Consider the following 17209-nt stretch of genomic DNA (forward strand, 5'->3'; position numbering starts at 1 on the left):
ACAAAATTGACAGACACTAACTTCCGTTAACATAGACAAATTGATTGCAGACTGCAACCTAAAATGCTACTATGCTATGGAAGAGACTTTCTCTTTGAGGGACACTGTTCCCAGCCATAGTTAGGTGTAGGTCTTACATCTGAAATAAAAAAATAAAAGCTTTACAGAGGAATCCAGAATTTCATTAGACCTGAAATGGCCCAGAGATCAGGGATGTAAAACATTTCTAGTCCTCAAAATAGTGTGGGAAAAGATAATAGGAGTTGGTTCTTCATTCCCTTTCCCTCCGGCATGCAGAATACAGAGGAATACAGTAGATACACCCAGGCTCACGAGGAGGTCAACTGTCTTTCTCCCTCCTCTCCGTTCATGGCCTGTGAGATCATTATAAAGACAGAAAGGCTGGAGTTGAGCAGTGCTGTGTTAAGTGTCAGAGGAGCCCATCAGCAAGGAATGCATATTGGATAAATCCACATTAATTACTACTTCCAAATTGAGAGCTCGCTCTGAAGCAGATCACCCAGTGATCTGCTCAAAGCAGATCTTGTACTTTGATTCATATTACAAAGTCATCTTGGAGTAGACCGAGTGGATTTCCTTTGGATTACACTCAATAGAAGAGTACACTTCTGGAGCACACCTAACGTGTTCCACGCAGTAACACTCAGTCCGCAGGAGGGCTAGCCTGAACCCTCAGGATGTGTACAGTGTCCTCAGCACCAACAGGTCCTCAGCATCAACTGTTCTGCATGATCTGTTCTTCAGATCTCCTTCCATTGCACTGCACTGCTCACTGATGTGGGCATAGCCACCATCTTCCTATGATCCCCAGCAGACTAAAGAAAAGGGTGTCTTATCGCAAGAAAGTATGTTTTTGTGTTTCAACCTAAAAATCCTTCAGGGTAAATGAGCCAAGGCCATGCAGTAAAGATAGGAAGCCAGCTGGGGTCAATCCAACTACAAGTGAGTAGCAGAAGTTTGGTTTCACTGTACAATTACTTCCACTACTCAGAGAGCATTATAACCATCCACATTAGAAACAGATCATTTTAGTCACGGCAAGTGTGAACCTCAGATGTGAACATCTCTCAGACAACGCTGATGTATTTTCTTACTTGCCCCACAAAAGCCGAGGTAGGTTTACCTACCTAAACAAAAAAAGGAGTGGGACCCTCATGCATTTTGCTAGATCAGCTTTATACTACCTCGTGGTACGCAGGTAAGGTAAGAAAACCGACTCGTCCATTCTGGGAGTTAAGAATAAGTGCAAATGAAATTCTTTACTTTTAAATTACTACACTGAGCAGAGACATTGTAACTCTAACTAGAGGGTTAATCAAACATTTTAAAATGGACATCTGAATATAGAAAGGCTAGTAATGACACTCCAGTAGAGAAAAATCAATCACACCTCCAGTTATAGCTGGTAATTAAAAAAAGATGGAGTATATTAGCCTTAAGAAATAAAAATGCACAGCATTTTGACAATTCCAACCACTAAGGATTTGAGTCACATTAAAACTCAACTCCCCCCGCATTTCCTCGGTATGCATTCAGCAAAGTTTGTTCTATGCAAGAATGGATCAACTCCACGCAAATAAACAGAGTAAGACTGAAAAGTGTGCATAGGAGTATCAATCCTCATTTCAAGTCCCCATGTAGCATCAAGCTTGCAGAATAGAATTTCTGCCTATCATCATTAGCTAATTAGTCTTAAAATGCTAGCTTCCATTTCTTCTGGGAAAGGAGGAAGTGTGGGAAGAGGAAACCGCTCAGACCTGTGCCAGCTACGGGTATGCATACAGTCACCACCTGCCTGCTAGCGGTTCCTCCACAGAAGCTCCTCAGCCGACCCTTTGCCAGGAACCGGGAAAGACAATCACCTTCCCATCTCAAAATTTTACCTATCCCTCTTGATTTCCCACCCCAATACTGGGGCGTCCCTATTGTGTTCACAAAGAACCCGTAAGCTTAAACTTTATTCACTTTGTTCTAGGTATCATCTCTTACTCCTCTTTCTCATGCTCTTCAGGTGTTTTGATGTCCATACAGTCTGGAAACATCTTCTGCCAGGAGGATGGGATTTTTTCCCCTTAAAATATGAAGGGTGCTTATGCCAAGGCCCTTAAGTTTGGCAGAATCTGGCCCTTGAAATATAAATCTCTGTGTCTACTTCTCCTTCTAAGTCATTTCTGCTAAAAAAACATTTTGGATGCTCTTAGTCTAGACAGCAGACAGTTGTCTCAGAATAATGTTGGATGAGCTTGTAAAGCAACCAAATATTTTTTAAGTCTGATTCATTGCACATTCAGCATTCCCACAGAAGTCCGGTACTTCATTAATGCTAATTTCAAACCTTTCTAAGCTGAAAATAGTGTAATGACTTTGGAGGAATTGTTCCTACCTAATGGATCCTTAACCAGGGAAGGTAAAATTCTTTCAGTGGATCACAACCCAACAGACCATAAAAGCTCTGAGCTCAGTCGTGTCAAGAATCTGCATCTTAATAAACCTCAGGTCATGCATGCGTCCAGTCTGAACTATGCATTTAAAAAACTTTATGTATTTACACAAGTTACAACAGCCTAGCTGATGATAAGTATCTGATGGTCAAAAGATCTTTTTCAAGCAATCGTGAATTGTTAAGTAAATATGTAGTAATTTTCAGCTAGTTATTATTTGGACTTTGTTCTGGAAGAACAATATTTTTAAAGCTATTTTTTAAAGAAATGACTGCAAGTGACACCAAAATCTGAAGGTATTGCCACGGTCTTTAGGGAAAGACCATCATCAGAGTAACAGTCGCTTCAGTTGAAACTAGCTTAAAGAAAGAATAAGAATCTGAGGGATCAAGTCACACATTGTATCAGTGTTTGGTCAATTTAGGACCTTTTTTTTTTTTTTTCATATAAAGTGTAGTTTGGGGAAGTTATGTCCACCTGTCCCAGATGCTCGGGAAGTATCAACAGTCACAGCTCAACTGAACACAACAAAACTACAAAATCTTGATCTGACTGGTGTTATATCTCTTCCTTCTTTCCTTCTTTCTTTCTTTCCTTCTTTCTTTCTTTCTTTCTCTCCTTTTTCTTTCTTTTTATTTTAATGGTGAAGCAAAATGGAAGACTATCAGAAATTATAATTGTGGACAAAGCTTTTGCTCACCGCCGTGCCCAGCTAACACCAGTAGAACTACAGGGTGCCATACAGCAGAAAGATCTTCAGGAAATACATTAGTGGATTTCAGTCCAGCTTTCAGGACATTGGGTCATCCTACGAAAATCCACCATTAACATTTGACAGCACTCGGTTTAATAGGTGGCAATTTCAAAGAGTAACCAGGGACTGAACTACAAAAAAACCACCCAAACCAAACCAAACCAACTCAACTTTAGGAAAATAACTGCATATATTATTTTCTATAAAGCTACGAACATCTTTATAGGGTAGCAAATCCATAATAGTAGATGGAGTGGACCACCTTAGCCAGTCTCAACCAGGAAAATTCCAAATTGCTTGCTCTATATTTGTAACATATTTGGCAAAGACACTCAAAGATGAGTTTTGGGGAAAGTTTATTCTGCCGCTGTGTGCGGCAAAATATCAGCTACTGTTGCCTTCTATTTATTACTCACTGTTTGCATTACGTTATGGTCTGAGAGTCCTGGAAAAGAATCTCATTAAGAATCTCATTGAATGCACACAGGACAAAGACAGACCCAGATCTAAAGAGCTGATAGTTCAGCACCTTTAGGAGAATGACTTAACTAAGTAAATGCAACAGGAAAAACAAAAAAAGAGAAATTAACTAACTATAGTCTTTTTTTTTTTTTCAACCAAGAGGCCTGAAATCCAGAGCTTAAATGCAGATTTAGTCACATAAATAAAAATTATGTATCTAAAGGTGCCAGAAGTATGAGCTCATACTGAAGGCCTCGTAAGCTCTCTGACTTAAAAACTCACAAATGCAAACAAAATCAGATTCACAGCCAAGAATACAGACTGACGCTCAAACTCTATTCTTAACAGGTCTTTGGCCTTTCCTCCACCTACTTAAGGCATGTATTAAAGCTAAGTGTTGGCCTAGATTTCCACCGAAATTCCATCAGTTTTATGAATTTACGCCTGAGTCTCAACATCACTGCATAGGAGCTGCTGATGACTTCCCTCTTTAATCATCAGCGCTAGTCCTCTGTGTGTGTATGTTTGCACATACACGTTGCGGGGGGAGAAGGGATGAATCTCCAGTGTCGAAAAATCAGCTGAATGCTGCACTCCCACACTGAGTTTGGCATATGAAAATCATAGGCTTTTCACAACCCTCAGTTATATTATTCATGCAGAATGCACTCAGCTTTCTATTGTTCCTGCTCTCATTGTTTATAAATGAGTCTTTGCTTCATCTGGGGATGGAAGTTCCTTTAAGTTTCCCTTGGTAAAAGCACTTCTGTAATGAGGTGTAGTGCTAGCACTCAGATGGTTAAAGAAGTTTCTGGAAATGTCTGTGCTTCCAGAAAACAAAATTTTCTGCCTTTTTGAAGGAAAAATGAACAAGTGGAGCTGGTTGATTTGTCTTGGCCAATCTGATACGCAGGTTCCTAATTGCTTCCTAAATGTTTCCGAAAATAATTAAGTTACTCATTTTGTTCTAAATGTGTTAAGACTCTTGCTTTTACACATCACTTAAACATTCCCAGCACTACCACATTAAAAAGAATGACCCTGAGACATGGGCTTCAAATGTTGTGCATAGCGTAAATACTATCTCTCGTGACAGGACATGAATTGTACCAGAAACCGCTGGTCCCTTCTGTTATGGCCAATACAGCTGCAGAAAAACATATAACCCCTTTGTCTAGCAATATTGCGAATTTCATGATTTAGCTTGTTCGACAGTTCAGGCTGTCATCATTAATCCTGGTGATTGTGCAAGATTCTGATGCATTCCCCCAGCTTAGAGTTTTTTCAATCCAATTTAAGTTAATAAACAGTGGACTGAATTGCAAAAGAAAAAAGTAAGTTAATCACATGGCAACTTAATCGCTTTTGGCTTCAGAGGACATCCTTCTGTTTTGGGTCTAATATCACAGCATTTCAAAGGTAGGTGGGACTACTGTGTCTTTTACTCCTCCATTTGTGATACGCTTTCTGGTTTTAGAGTTCAAAGGAGTTTTATGCTCCTAATAAGGCTGAGATATCGCAGATCCAAAGGGGACAACAGGCAGACTGTCGCCTGACGTACTGAAAACAGAAAACTGGAGTCAAATCCATCCATCCGTATTTTGGAGTGAAAAGAAACTTCTGTTTTGAACTGAAGACTCAAGAAACGTAACAGTTTGCCAGTTAATGGACATACATATAACTAATGTTAAGCAAAGAAACAACTCTTTCAAAAACCATCTCCTGTCTACTTGCAAATATCAGTGGACTTTATGAAATGGATGGGTTTTGTCTTTTTAATATCAACCCCTAATATATTAGCCCTTAACAGAAGTTTGATGAAACCACCCCCAAAAGCAGACCAATAATCTCCATCTTCTGTGGGTTCTCCTAACACTCTGGACTGCCTTCATTCGCCCTTTCCTCACCTGCTTTTCTCCCTCTGGCCAGATTCTGATTTTTATCACACCAGTGCAAAGTCTGGGTAACTCCAGGGAAATATATTTCTGGATTTACACCTGCCTAGCAAGCAGAAAATGTAAATTGAGCTGACTGGTATTTAGTTTGCTCATAAAAGGCATTTTTTCCCTTTAATTTAGGAGAAAAAAAATAACAAAGTCTAGATTCTATTGCTCATACGCACCTTCAATAGTACTGCATTCCTCAACAGACCCTACTGAAAAAAGCTACTCGCAGACTTTTTCACTCAAAACATACAAACAGAACTCAGTCTGCAATTAGTAATGGAGAGAACAAAAAGTATTTCTTTCCACAAAGATAAGCACTATAGGTCATCTGAAGGAGGGACAGTAGTGCAGTATTTCAATTGGGTTTAAAACAACTGTTATTTTTTCATGTATTTGCAGTTTAAGTGCCAGGGGATTGTCTAAGAGGAAAGAAAAAAGATTGCAAATGTTCTTGTCACTGCTATATTCCAATTAGTTTTAGAGGAGCGAAAGACGATAGATTAAAACAAGCCCATGTAACAGTGGAGAGTAAATAACCTACAAATTTGGAAACTCGTCTGCGCGTGCAACGAGGACTAGCGCTGAGTGGAACGCATACAAGGAAGAAAGTGCATTGAAAGAAGCTTGGGTTGTTTTTAATTTAAATCCATGCCTATTCAAAACAGTCATATCTGAATTTCTAAGAGCAAGCAAAATCACTATGCATTTACCATACTAAATGCCTTTTTCATCAACTAACAAAACAGAACAGATACAAATGAACCAATCAGGGATTTCGAGTGAGCTATCAGTGTTAGAAAAGCTACTCTGCACATTCCAGTTGAGTCACCACAGAGAAGTAGGGGGGGAAAAAAAGGGGGGAAAAAAAGGGGGGGAAATAAATTACTGTGTGCAACTCCATCTGCAAACTGCTTCTCCCGCATTGGTATGTAATAAAATGTGTTGCTAAGATACAAGCTGCTAAAGAAGTTCATTAAAGGACACTTTAAACAAAGCTGCCAGACTCTTTTCCCTTTAAAGACTGCTTATTTGGTTCTGTCCCTTGTGTTTATAATTAGATCCTCTATATGAGAGATTGTGCTCCATTCAAGCCCACTCAGCAAAGAATGTTAATAAAATAACGTAAATAAGGCACTGGCTTAGGCTGTATATATTTATGGGCTACGGAGCTGTTGATAGAAATACATCTGGATTCCACTTGTATTTTTAAATGCAAAATAAAGCTTTTCCAAGTAGCTTCTCCCCAAGCTGGAGAGCAGAAATGTCAGCTTCTGCACCCAGCACTCTAACCTAACTTTTAGAAAATACTTTCAGGCAAAGAAAACTGGCTTCTTGCCCAAAGTTTGGAGTTTCTGAGATGCCTCTCATGTAAGCTTTTATGTGCGAGCCTTTGTTATCTACGCTGAAATAAAGGCCAAGATTGTTTATGTCTTTCGCTTGGCAATCTTTATCTTTTTCCATCTGTATATGAGTTCCTAGATGCGTGTTAATGGTTTGCAGAATTTCCTTGATCTTAATATATTAACGACACAAGTCTATTTTGTCACATTTTATTGCCAGGAAAGATATGTTATCAAAGAGGTCTTTATCTGACCCTATATAAGATACTTATAGTCTCCGTAGTAACATTTTCATGGTAGGTGTATTTTGGCTTTTGTTTTTGCTGAAGGGAAAAGAATGGGCAAGGCATACTTTGCTTTCATTCATTGTGGTGAAATGATATCTAAAGAAATAATTTCAACATTTATCTGTTCGGCACTTAATAACACGAGATGCATAAATCACAGATGAGAGTTAGTATCAGTGATTATATAGGAAATGTTACTTGTCACTTTGTAACCTGCATCTCATATTAAATTCTGTATCGCAGTCCCCAGTATGTATATATTTTTAATTACATTTTCAGGCTCATTTACATGCGCATATTGGCTTTCTGCCTGAATGATATCAAAGAGAAAGACCTTATGCTCACACCCAACCACACACACACACACACACACACAAGCACATTTATACACAGAGACACTCAAGTTAGTACATTTCTGAGAATGGAAGCTTCTCTTGCCTTTCTCATTCTTAGAAAAGCTTCAGTTCACCAATAAATCTTTAGGCAATCTTAGCTGATTCAAAGCGCTTTAGAAAAACGGAAAATTACAGAAAATGCAGGTTAATCTCTGCTGCATGTCAGAAGTATCAATAATTCTCACTTGACTCATGTTAATCAAAATGTAATATACATTTTCACTTTCTGTAACCTTGTAAGATTTGTCATCGATAGCCGAGTTTGCGCAGAAAGGCTATTCCGTTCCTTCTCTCTGGAGAAGAGGTAAGCGACATCACAAAGTACCAACACGGTCAAGTTAAATCAATGTGGAAAGGAAAACCACCTATACGCTATAGAGATTTAACTTCTGTTTCAAGACCAATTGTATGCTTCTCTTGATTAAACGCAAGCGATCAGACAAACTTTCAGGTGAACACACTGTTCTTGCCACAGTCTGAACGCTCAGGCTCTTCGGACTAATTTCCAACTCTGAAAATAAGACTGCCTCTCAAAAACTCAAACTAACACCACCCGGCATATCTACAGAGTTCCCAGATATTTATTGTTTTGATTTTACTGCAGCCTCATTTAGGGCCAGTTCTCTGGTTTACTTTCATTCAGTCAAAAGGGTCATTTTGTAGTTTAAACTCGGGCATATATTTAACTCCTCCGTGGGTTAAAAAAAGAGACTATATCCTCCCATTTTTCCGCTGTCTCTGTGTATTAACCAGAAGGGTCTGCCTGCACATGTGCAAAAAAAAAAAGCCCTGTGGTACATATTAGATTTCAATAGATGCTTACTATTGGCAGTTGCAGGTTGTAGCTAGAACTAAGCCGCATCAGCAATTTCATATGACACTCTGGAAATTGCTACTACATAACAATAAGTAGCTGATTCAAAAAAGAGGGGAGGGAGGAAGCACGTTTAAGGAAGTACATTTTGGCTTAAGAACAACATTTCCAAATAAGAAAGTAGTACCACCTTAAGTTTAAAAAAAAAATAAAAAAATATATATATACACACATACACTTATATACATGCATATAAGGGAAGTGTGCTTAAGGTGATTCAAGGAGGAGGATTGCATAGACCAAATATGAGTCTGTTAGGTTGAAATAACTGTCTACTTTAATGGCAGAAAGACAAATTTGCATTTCAATTAGTCCAATTCTTTTTTTGTTCTTCTTTGTTCTTATCTTAAACTTGCAGCCCATTTTTATACTTCCCTTACCTCCAACTACTCTGTCTGTACAAATTGCCCTCTTTGACATCGTGGCCACACATACACCATTTACCACGGCCTTGTCTTATTGATTTGCAAACTTCTACCCTTTAACTCTATTGATTAGAAATTGTGTTGATGCTTCAGATTTTGTTTTGGGAGGTGGAGGGGAGAGGGAGGTATCGTTTTATAATCAAGTACGAAAATACTGCATATTTTATCTTTGATCACAAAGAGAAAGGCATAGAGGGAAAAGTTAAAAGTAACTCTGTATTAACGTGCCTTTATACGCCTTCATGCTTTCAACTTGAAAATCAAATCTGGAATGAGATGAAAAGGAATTTTCTCTACTCGAACATACCAGAAGTGTTTAGAGTGATGCAGTATCCCATTGGAAATGTGATTTAGAATCATAGAATCATTTAATATCACCATTCAAAACCCCTTCTCTAGCATCATGCTATGGAAAGGAGACATTTAGAGACATATTCCCCTTTTCTTCCACAAGCAGAATGAGTCGGTGGACCAGATTCTGAAACAAGGTGAACTGGTATAGACATCTGACATGATACACTGTTCCGGATGAGCTGCACACATGGCATGAATCAGTGGAGAATTTGTTCCATTAAACCAGAGCTCTAGACAAAGACTCCTGCAGAAGCACCGCTTCAAACTGTCCAAGCATCTACTAAAAAACTTAAAACAAATTCTAACTCCAAGATACAGAGTTCCTCTATAGAACTAAAGTTTCTTTGAAAGGGTCCCCCTACGAAAGTATCGTGTACATCTGAACAAATACCTGTTTGCTGCAAGTATAAATTAGATATTTTACAATGTGTAACAGGTAGCGAGTACCGTTAGTGTAAAACCAGAAGTGAAATAAAAAGGTATTGTTGGTATAATTCCTTTTTCTGAATAGACAAAGGCATTGTAAGGAAAAAATTGCTAAATCACAGGGATAATCATCATAGCCAGCTCCTCTAATGAGGCATCATGGGATTACTGGAGTTATTATAAGAGTCATCTTATTGAAGAAATTCAAAGTTAATTGAAATCAATTGTACTGTTCTGACAGCAGGTGTTTTAAGTGGCTAAAATATCAAAGTGAACTCTTTAAAATGGTTAGAATGAATGTAACGTTCACTTTTCAACTCTTAGCCCTGCCAAGCGATATACTGTACAAGTACAGAAAAGTGTACAGTCAAAGAAAAATGCTGGAATGAAATACCATTTCACATGCCAGTCAAGCAGCTACCAAACAAAAGGTGGTTCTAACCCCCTCCAGTACACATTTTCATTACGGATGTGCAATTTCCATGAATCTTATAAGGGCAACCTAATGGAAGGCAGCAAGCCACAAGTATACACATTTCCATTGTGTTTCACCTCTGTGAAAATATCCTTTATTACCCTTTTCCCCCAATATGAACAGGGAATCTCAATATGGTATTACTGAAAGCACAAACAGAATGCTAGGATTGCCATTATGCAAACTATATTCCCAAGTTTCTCCTCCACGGATCTGAAGGTAAATTCTTTGCTAGTTTTGTCACTTTTTCTACGGATGGCAAAGCAACCAATAAATTACTAGCTGATTCCAGAAAAAAAAAAAAAAAAAAAAAAAAAAAAGAACTGAAGCTGTCTGAATTACAATCCAGAACTAATCTTTACTTTGAGCCAGTAAATTCATTGGATTCTGCAGTTGTCCAGGTTTCCCAGCCAAGTCAGAGGGACCTCAACGTGCGGAAGAACTGCAAAGTCAAGCCCATGTTTAATACCTGTTGCCTTTGTGTTTAAAGACTCAACGCAATGATTGAAAAGTTTAATACTTCAGCTGGGAGCTCATCGCCCTGTCTCCCTCGACTTCAGCGAGTGCTCACTAAGGTCCTTCAAACCAAATTCTGCTGGAATGAACAAACATAGGTGCAATTCTTGCCACAACAAACGGGAGCGCTGTGTGTACCTTGGGACAGAGTTTGACATTACGTTCAACTTGATTTGGAAATGCCTTTCAGGTTCTACTTCAGTTTTCACTGAAGCTCGTAACCCTTATTTTACTTCAACAATTTTGAAAGTGCCCAGCCATATGAAATACTGAGCTTTGGCAAATGTCAATAATTTCCCCTTTAACATGTGTAAACAATGCTGCCATTTCCAGGCACAGCACAGCATGAATTTCAACAAACCAAAAAAACACTTCCTCTTTTTCCCCAAAACAAAGATACAACATCACTACAACCAGACATCTCAAACTAAATCGCTTCCAACAACTTGCATAAGGACTGTACTTAAAATTTAAGAAGCCTCACACTTTCCACAAACAGGCTTTGTTGGTGATCACCACAGGCAAAATACAGTCAGCGATTTAATTTCAGATATACTACCCAAAAATACAAACCAGCAGTAACACAGGCGGGGAGAGCCTGCCTGAAACTAATGTTGATTTTCTGCATAGATAGTAAATTATGGTAAAGAAATGAGGCAGTGCACAAGTGAATGGCATATACATAATGTCTTTCAGGAAGACATATTTTTATTACTGCGCTCCAGGACAGGCTGTCTGAATTCAGAGTTCATCGCAGTTGAAAATATAGTAGCCCACGCATGCTCACTGTTAATTTTTAAGACCTGGCTTACCACCTAATACTTATGTCACTAACAAGTAACTTCCGACTGGAGGTTAAAGATTTGTTTATTTGTTTATCTTGATCTATTAATTAATAAGAGACAACTTTCTAAAATTAAAAGACTCCTAATGACTCTTTAAGGACCTAAAGAAAGCAAGAAACATGCAGCAGAGCACCTCTGGTGTGCTTTTAAGGCCAGTGCTGGCTCTTATGATAGCTCTTTTATTTACATATAAATGCTTGTTGCTTGACAATTTAGATAAAAATGTTACCGCTGCTCTGCATGTGCTGTAGATTGAAGGTGTAAAACCACTGGACCAACTAATGGAGTCTTCACACACCATATCTTGTTAAAGAAGAGGTAACCCACTCTCAAATGCTATTACAATTCATCAAAACTATAGTACACAAAAGATACACTTCTAACAAAAGTCTAACTTTTGTCTCTCTGAGCTGGATGCCAAATCAAGTATTGATTGAAGCCACAGCATTTCAATAATGAAAATGATGGCTCTAGAGTACTTATTTGAAAACACTGAGAAAATATTAAAACTACATTTAATTCCATATTTCTCTAAACCACCAACGTAAAAGAAACATTGATAACTGGTGAGAGATCCTTAATTAGGTTGCAACTTAAAATCCAGCTGTGCATAAAAGTCTAGTTTATACATTTACCTCATGCACCAAAAGTTGAGTTTGTCATTCAGTTCTTACTGTCTCTAATTGTAACTTTCAAAAAAAGGAAATATTGCTACAAATGCCAGTGGCTACAATGGAAAACTGATGAATAGGCATACTGAAAGACAACACTCACCCCTGCTATATTTCTAACAGATGTGGATGATGTGATCATCCATTCATTTTACTATCTGTTTCATCATCCACATGTGCAGTTTAATTGAAATGCAATTTTAGCATCTTTTGTATTCAGTGCATGCACAATCAAAGGTTTACATTATTGAATTATGAATTAGTTGTGCCTAAACAAATCTTCGGGGTGGCAAGGAGGGAAGGAATGTAAATCCGTATGTAAAAATAACCTCCCTACTTACACTGCCTACGTAAGTTTACATCAGTGTTTTGGTATAGCCACAAAAATGAGAGCTTGAAAGCACGAAACGGCTCCAACATTAGCCTATCTATTGTCTCAGTTGCCTTCAGTGCACCTTCTTCATGCCCTCAAGGACTGATACTCCATTTATAAGCCATTACCTAAGGCGCAACTACTAATTATAGCAAGGTTGCAAAGTTACACGATGATTTTGTGACTTGGTCAAAGGCTAAGACCTCCAAACTCATTTCACTTGTGACCCAAGAAAGATTTCAGTTTAGACTTCCAGAGGTGGCAGTCTGGAGCAAGAGGACACCACATCACCAGCTAGTCTCTTATAAATAAGCTCTTGTTGCACAAGATGTTGAAATCGGCAAAAGAAATCTAGGTTTTTGCCTAAAAATAGTAGGTTTCCTGCTAGGCCAAATTTGCTGTTTAAAGCATTTTAGTATTTTATGTTTAATTACTTCATAGTTTATAGATTTATTTATACGATTCTGAGAAGGCCAAGTCACAAATATACGACAATTGTTTACTAGTTAGTTTGGATTATGCATAAATATGTTGCGCAAGCTTAGCAAAAACCTTTTTCACCGAGCTGAATCAGAACATTGAAACTGTATTTTCAAATGTGTCTCTCCGCCTTATCTAAATTCCAACATGACACATAATAAATAACTTCTCATTTACTATCATCATAAAAATTTAAACAGCCTTGAAATAGTTGCTACAATACAGGGGAAAATGATCAAATGTATGTTCTAAATACCCACTTAGAACAGTAAAACTATTTCCATATTGAAGAAAGAACACATAAAGATGCATTGTTGCAGTAAAGGCTGTTACCTTGTTTAAAAAAAAAAATCTTCTACTCAGTATAGTACTATTAGAGTCAACAACTTGCTGTTTTACACTGCAAAAAAGGACTAACAGCCCTTAGCTATCATGTAGTGTCAGATTTGCTTTAAAAAAGAAAGTATCTGATTTGATTCTATACAGTGATTAAACATCTTTGTGCTCTGCTGAGTAGGGTATTCTATCCCCTCCCCCCTCCAAAAATGGCATCAAAGCAATCAAAATGGTAATGTTCAGCATGAATGGGGCCCCATCCCCCACCTTCAAACTCTGCAGACTTTTCTCCATGTTAGAAGAAACCAACACCCCTTCCTCACAAAATGGAAGCTTCCACTACCAAATTGAGAGTGCTGACAAATTCTGATTACAATAAACTGGGAGGAAAAGGGTGGCAGATAATCACGATCACCTATGGGCACAGATTATATATGCACGGATCACTTTTCAACTTTAACCACAACTCCAGCAAAACAAAAACAACCACAAAAATATATATATATTTAAAAAAGGGACGGAGGGGGGGAAGGGGTGGAATGGCACACGTGCCCCCTTCCCCTCTCCCCCGGAGGTCCCTCGCCGGGAGGGAGGCGGCGGCTTTGGGGCTGGCAGCCCGGCGCCCCGCAGGCGCTGTCCCCGGCCCTGGTGCTGAAAGGGCTGCTGCATTCCGGAGGAACGGAGCTCCTTCCCGTCGCCGGCGGGGCCGGGAGCCGAGGGTCGGGGAAGGGAGCTCAGCATCGCCGCGCCGGCCTCTCCCGGGGAGGTGGAGGAGCGGGGGTGGGGAGGCATGAGGGCCAGGGGATGGAGAGGGAAAGTTCACCCCTGGAGGCGGGGGGGGGGGGGGGGGGGGAGTGGGTGGGTGTCAAGCCGGCAGATCTCTTGCTGGCTTTGTCAACTGCCCTTCCTGCACTGGAAGTCCTGAAAGTGGGGGACAGGGGCCGGTGGGGGTGGCGGGTAAGGCGGGGGGGTGCGGAGAGTTCGGTGAGTGTGAGTGCGAGTGGGCGGGCGTGAGTGTGCGCCCGGCGGCGGCCGCTGTCCGCGGTGCTGAAAGCCCGCCGCCCCCGCCGCGCCCGGCAACTTTCCTCCCGGGGGGGGGGGGGGGGGCGGTGAGCAGGTCACGGGCGGAGCAGCGGGCCCGGGGGTCACTCGGCACAAAAAGAGAGATGAGAAAGTTTGGGGAGGGCAGGGGAGAGAGGGAGGGGGAAGGAGGGGGAAGGAGGAAGGAAGGTTTCTGGTTTGTTTTGTTCCCCTCCTCCGGTTTTTTTTGGTGGTTTTTTTGGTTTTTTTTCCCTCCAGCAGCTGAAACAGGTTAATCTGTTCTTATTCGTATTTTTGGAAGGGGGGAAAAAAGTGAAAGTGCCTAAGTGAACTCGAATCAAAAGCTAACACGTCAGATCAGACCAAGGGAAGAGAAAGGCAAGTGGGGAGGAAAAACAAAAAAAAAAAAAAAAAGAAAAGAAATAAAGTGATCAATAAAAATCAGTTTTGTAATCAAACGCAGAAATGGCTCCGAACTGGGCTCCAGCCTCCTCCCTCCCAACTCTTGCTCTGCACATTACATGGAAGTGTACAAAGTAGCCCAAGACAGGAGAATTTTCCATATTCCTAAAACATGTCGACCAACTCAAAATGGACGCCTCATTTTTTTTTTTACGTTTTAACTACTGCTTATCTTTTTACTACTAGTACTAAAATCATTCTTTCCCCCAGCAAGACATCAGAGAATCCGACCTCATTTTGAAAACATGCATTTTCTTACTTTACGCTTAGGAAAATGGATGTTATATTCTCTGCTGTCGGTATTTTTCAGCTAACGCAGACACTTTTCGGATGTTTAGAAAGTGCATTGTAAAAACAAGAAGAAAAACCAAACACAACTCAATCGATCTGTTCCTTACTTGTTTCTCATTAAGAGCTGCTATTCTTGATTGCCTTTCATGGATTTGTTTCTTAAGATCCCCGTTCTGCAAAAACGGCAATAAGATGCATATTAAAAGCAAAGTGTAAACTAACCCCTGTAATGAATAAACTTGCGATCTAGAAATTGTTCAAAGGCAAAACCGTTCCACCAAAGCCGTACGAAAGCATGCACACACAAAACACCCTCCTTAGTAAGAAAGCTCAGTGCAGACTACAAAATGAGATCTCTTACTGATAAAGTTTCTCATCCTGCTGTCCCAGCACAACTGCGCTTATTACAGCAGGGATAAAATACTGAAGAAGAGAAAAAAAAGGATCTGCATTTACCTGTGGATCTTGCTTCATCTGTGCAACTAGTTTCTATAAAAAAAAAAAAATCACCCCCAAAAAAGGAGGAATTAGAAACTGTTTCAAGTTTAATGGATTTTTTTAAATGTATGTATGTGTGTGGACGGGGGAGGGAGGGGGGTAAGGAACAAAGAGGCAAGTAAACACTGCGAGTCAGTTTCAAGCAAAGCTCATAAATATTCAAGTCTCGTCCTAATCTCTCCAACACACACACACACACACTCGCTCACACTCACTCACACTCACGCACACGCACAGACACTCTCACACAAGCACCGACCGCAACGTTAACTCCGCACCTCCACAACGCACACACACACACACACGCACAAAGAAAAAAAAAAAAAAAAAAACAAAAACCAAAAGTCAGCCAAACAAGCCGCAAAACTACTTTGGCGAAGTGCTCGCCATTGCCGCGGGGGGCCGGGGGGGCCCGAGGGGGGGCCCCCACCGCGGCCCCGGCCTCCCCCGCCGCCCCGGCCCCGGCCGCAGCCCCGGCCCCGCTCCCCCCCCCCCCCTCCCCTGATCGATAGACCCTGCGACAAGAAGCAAAGGCTACTTGATAAGCATGCAACACTGGCTCCCTTCCGATCCTCCTCTCCCTCTAAAAAGCACCGGGGATAGAAGAGCATTTTTTATTTGCTTATTATTTTATTTTTTTTACCTGATGACATTGGATTTCCACTTTTAACGCCTCTTGCAAGCTGTGTAGCTCCATCCCTGCAACTTGCCAGGCACTTTCCTGCCACTTTCAGATCCGAATGAAGTTTTTTTGTTTGTTTGTTTGGTTTGGTTTTTGGTTTGGTTTTTGTTTGGCTTGCTTTTTTTTTTTCTCTCCCTTTCTTTTCTCTCTCTCTCTTTTTTTTTTTTTTTGGCTTTTTTTTTTTTTTTCTCTCTCGCTTTTTGCAACCGACCCGCCAGCCAGCAAGGCAGCCACCCCTCCCTTCACGGAAGAAAAAAAAATAATAATAAAAAAAGGAATTAAAAAAAAAAAAGAAGGAAAGAAAGAAAGGCCAGGAAAAAAATAAAAAAAAAAAAAAAGAAAAAGGAACGGCAGTAACAATAATAATAATATATAAAAAAAGCGACAACAACAATCGAAAGAAACAACTACTCAGTCTGCAAAGCAAGTTCTTTGCCTCTTTGCTGGGGACACAGACTCATCACTCACTTTCCGCCAAAGTAGGGGGGCCCCTCCCCCCGCGCCCCCGCCCGCGCGCCCCCCGCGCCCCCCCCCCCCGCCGCCCCCGCTCCGCCCCGCAGCCGTTCCGCCGCCTCCCGCCGCCCCGCCGCCCCCGCCAATGGGGACGGCAAGGGCTGAAAACGGGAGGGACTATATTTCCTCGGAGTGCGCGCCTTGATTTCACTTTGCCTGGGGAAAAAGTTGTGCCTCGGCTGTCAATGCTAATTCGGCGGTGCCCGGATGGAGCGGGGGGGGGGGAGGATCGGAGGGGGGCGGCGGGGAGGGTTGGGGAGGAGCGGGGGGAGTGAAGGCTTGCGGCCCGCGCATGCGCACT

The 17209-nt window shown here is 40.7% G+C and overlaps 1 protein-coding gene across 3 annotated transcripts in view; it reads right to left on the minus strand.

The window, feature by feature from the left end:
• The window catches only part of PHF21B (PHD finger protein 21B), a 170427-nt gene extending 153685 nt beyond the window's left edge, over positions 1-16742 (minus strand). For all 3 annotated transcript variants that reach the window (XM_054834565.1, XM_054834555.1, XM_054834544.1), the window contains exons 1-3: positions 16357-16742; positions 15672-15704; positions 15323-15388 (exon numbers count right to left, since the gene is read on the minus strand). In XM_054834565.1, coding sequence (XP_054690540.1) covers positions 15323-15388; positions 15672-15704; positions 16357-16410 — 153 coding nt within the window. In that variant the 5' untranslated portion in view covers positions 16411-16742. The remainder of the gene's footprint in view (positions 1-15322; positions 15389-15671; positions 15705-16356) is intronic.
• Between the last annotated feature and the right edge of the window lie 467 nt (positions 16743-17209).

Source organism: Grus americana, chromosome 1, assembly GCF_028858705.1.
Source record: "Grus americana isolate bGruAme1 chromosome 1, bGruAme1.mat, whole genome shotgun sequence".
Classification (NCBI taxonomy): Eukaryota; Metazoa; Chordata; class Aves; order Gruiformes; family Gruidae; genus Grus; species Grus americana.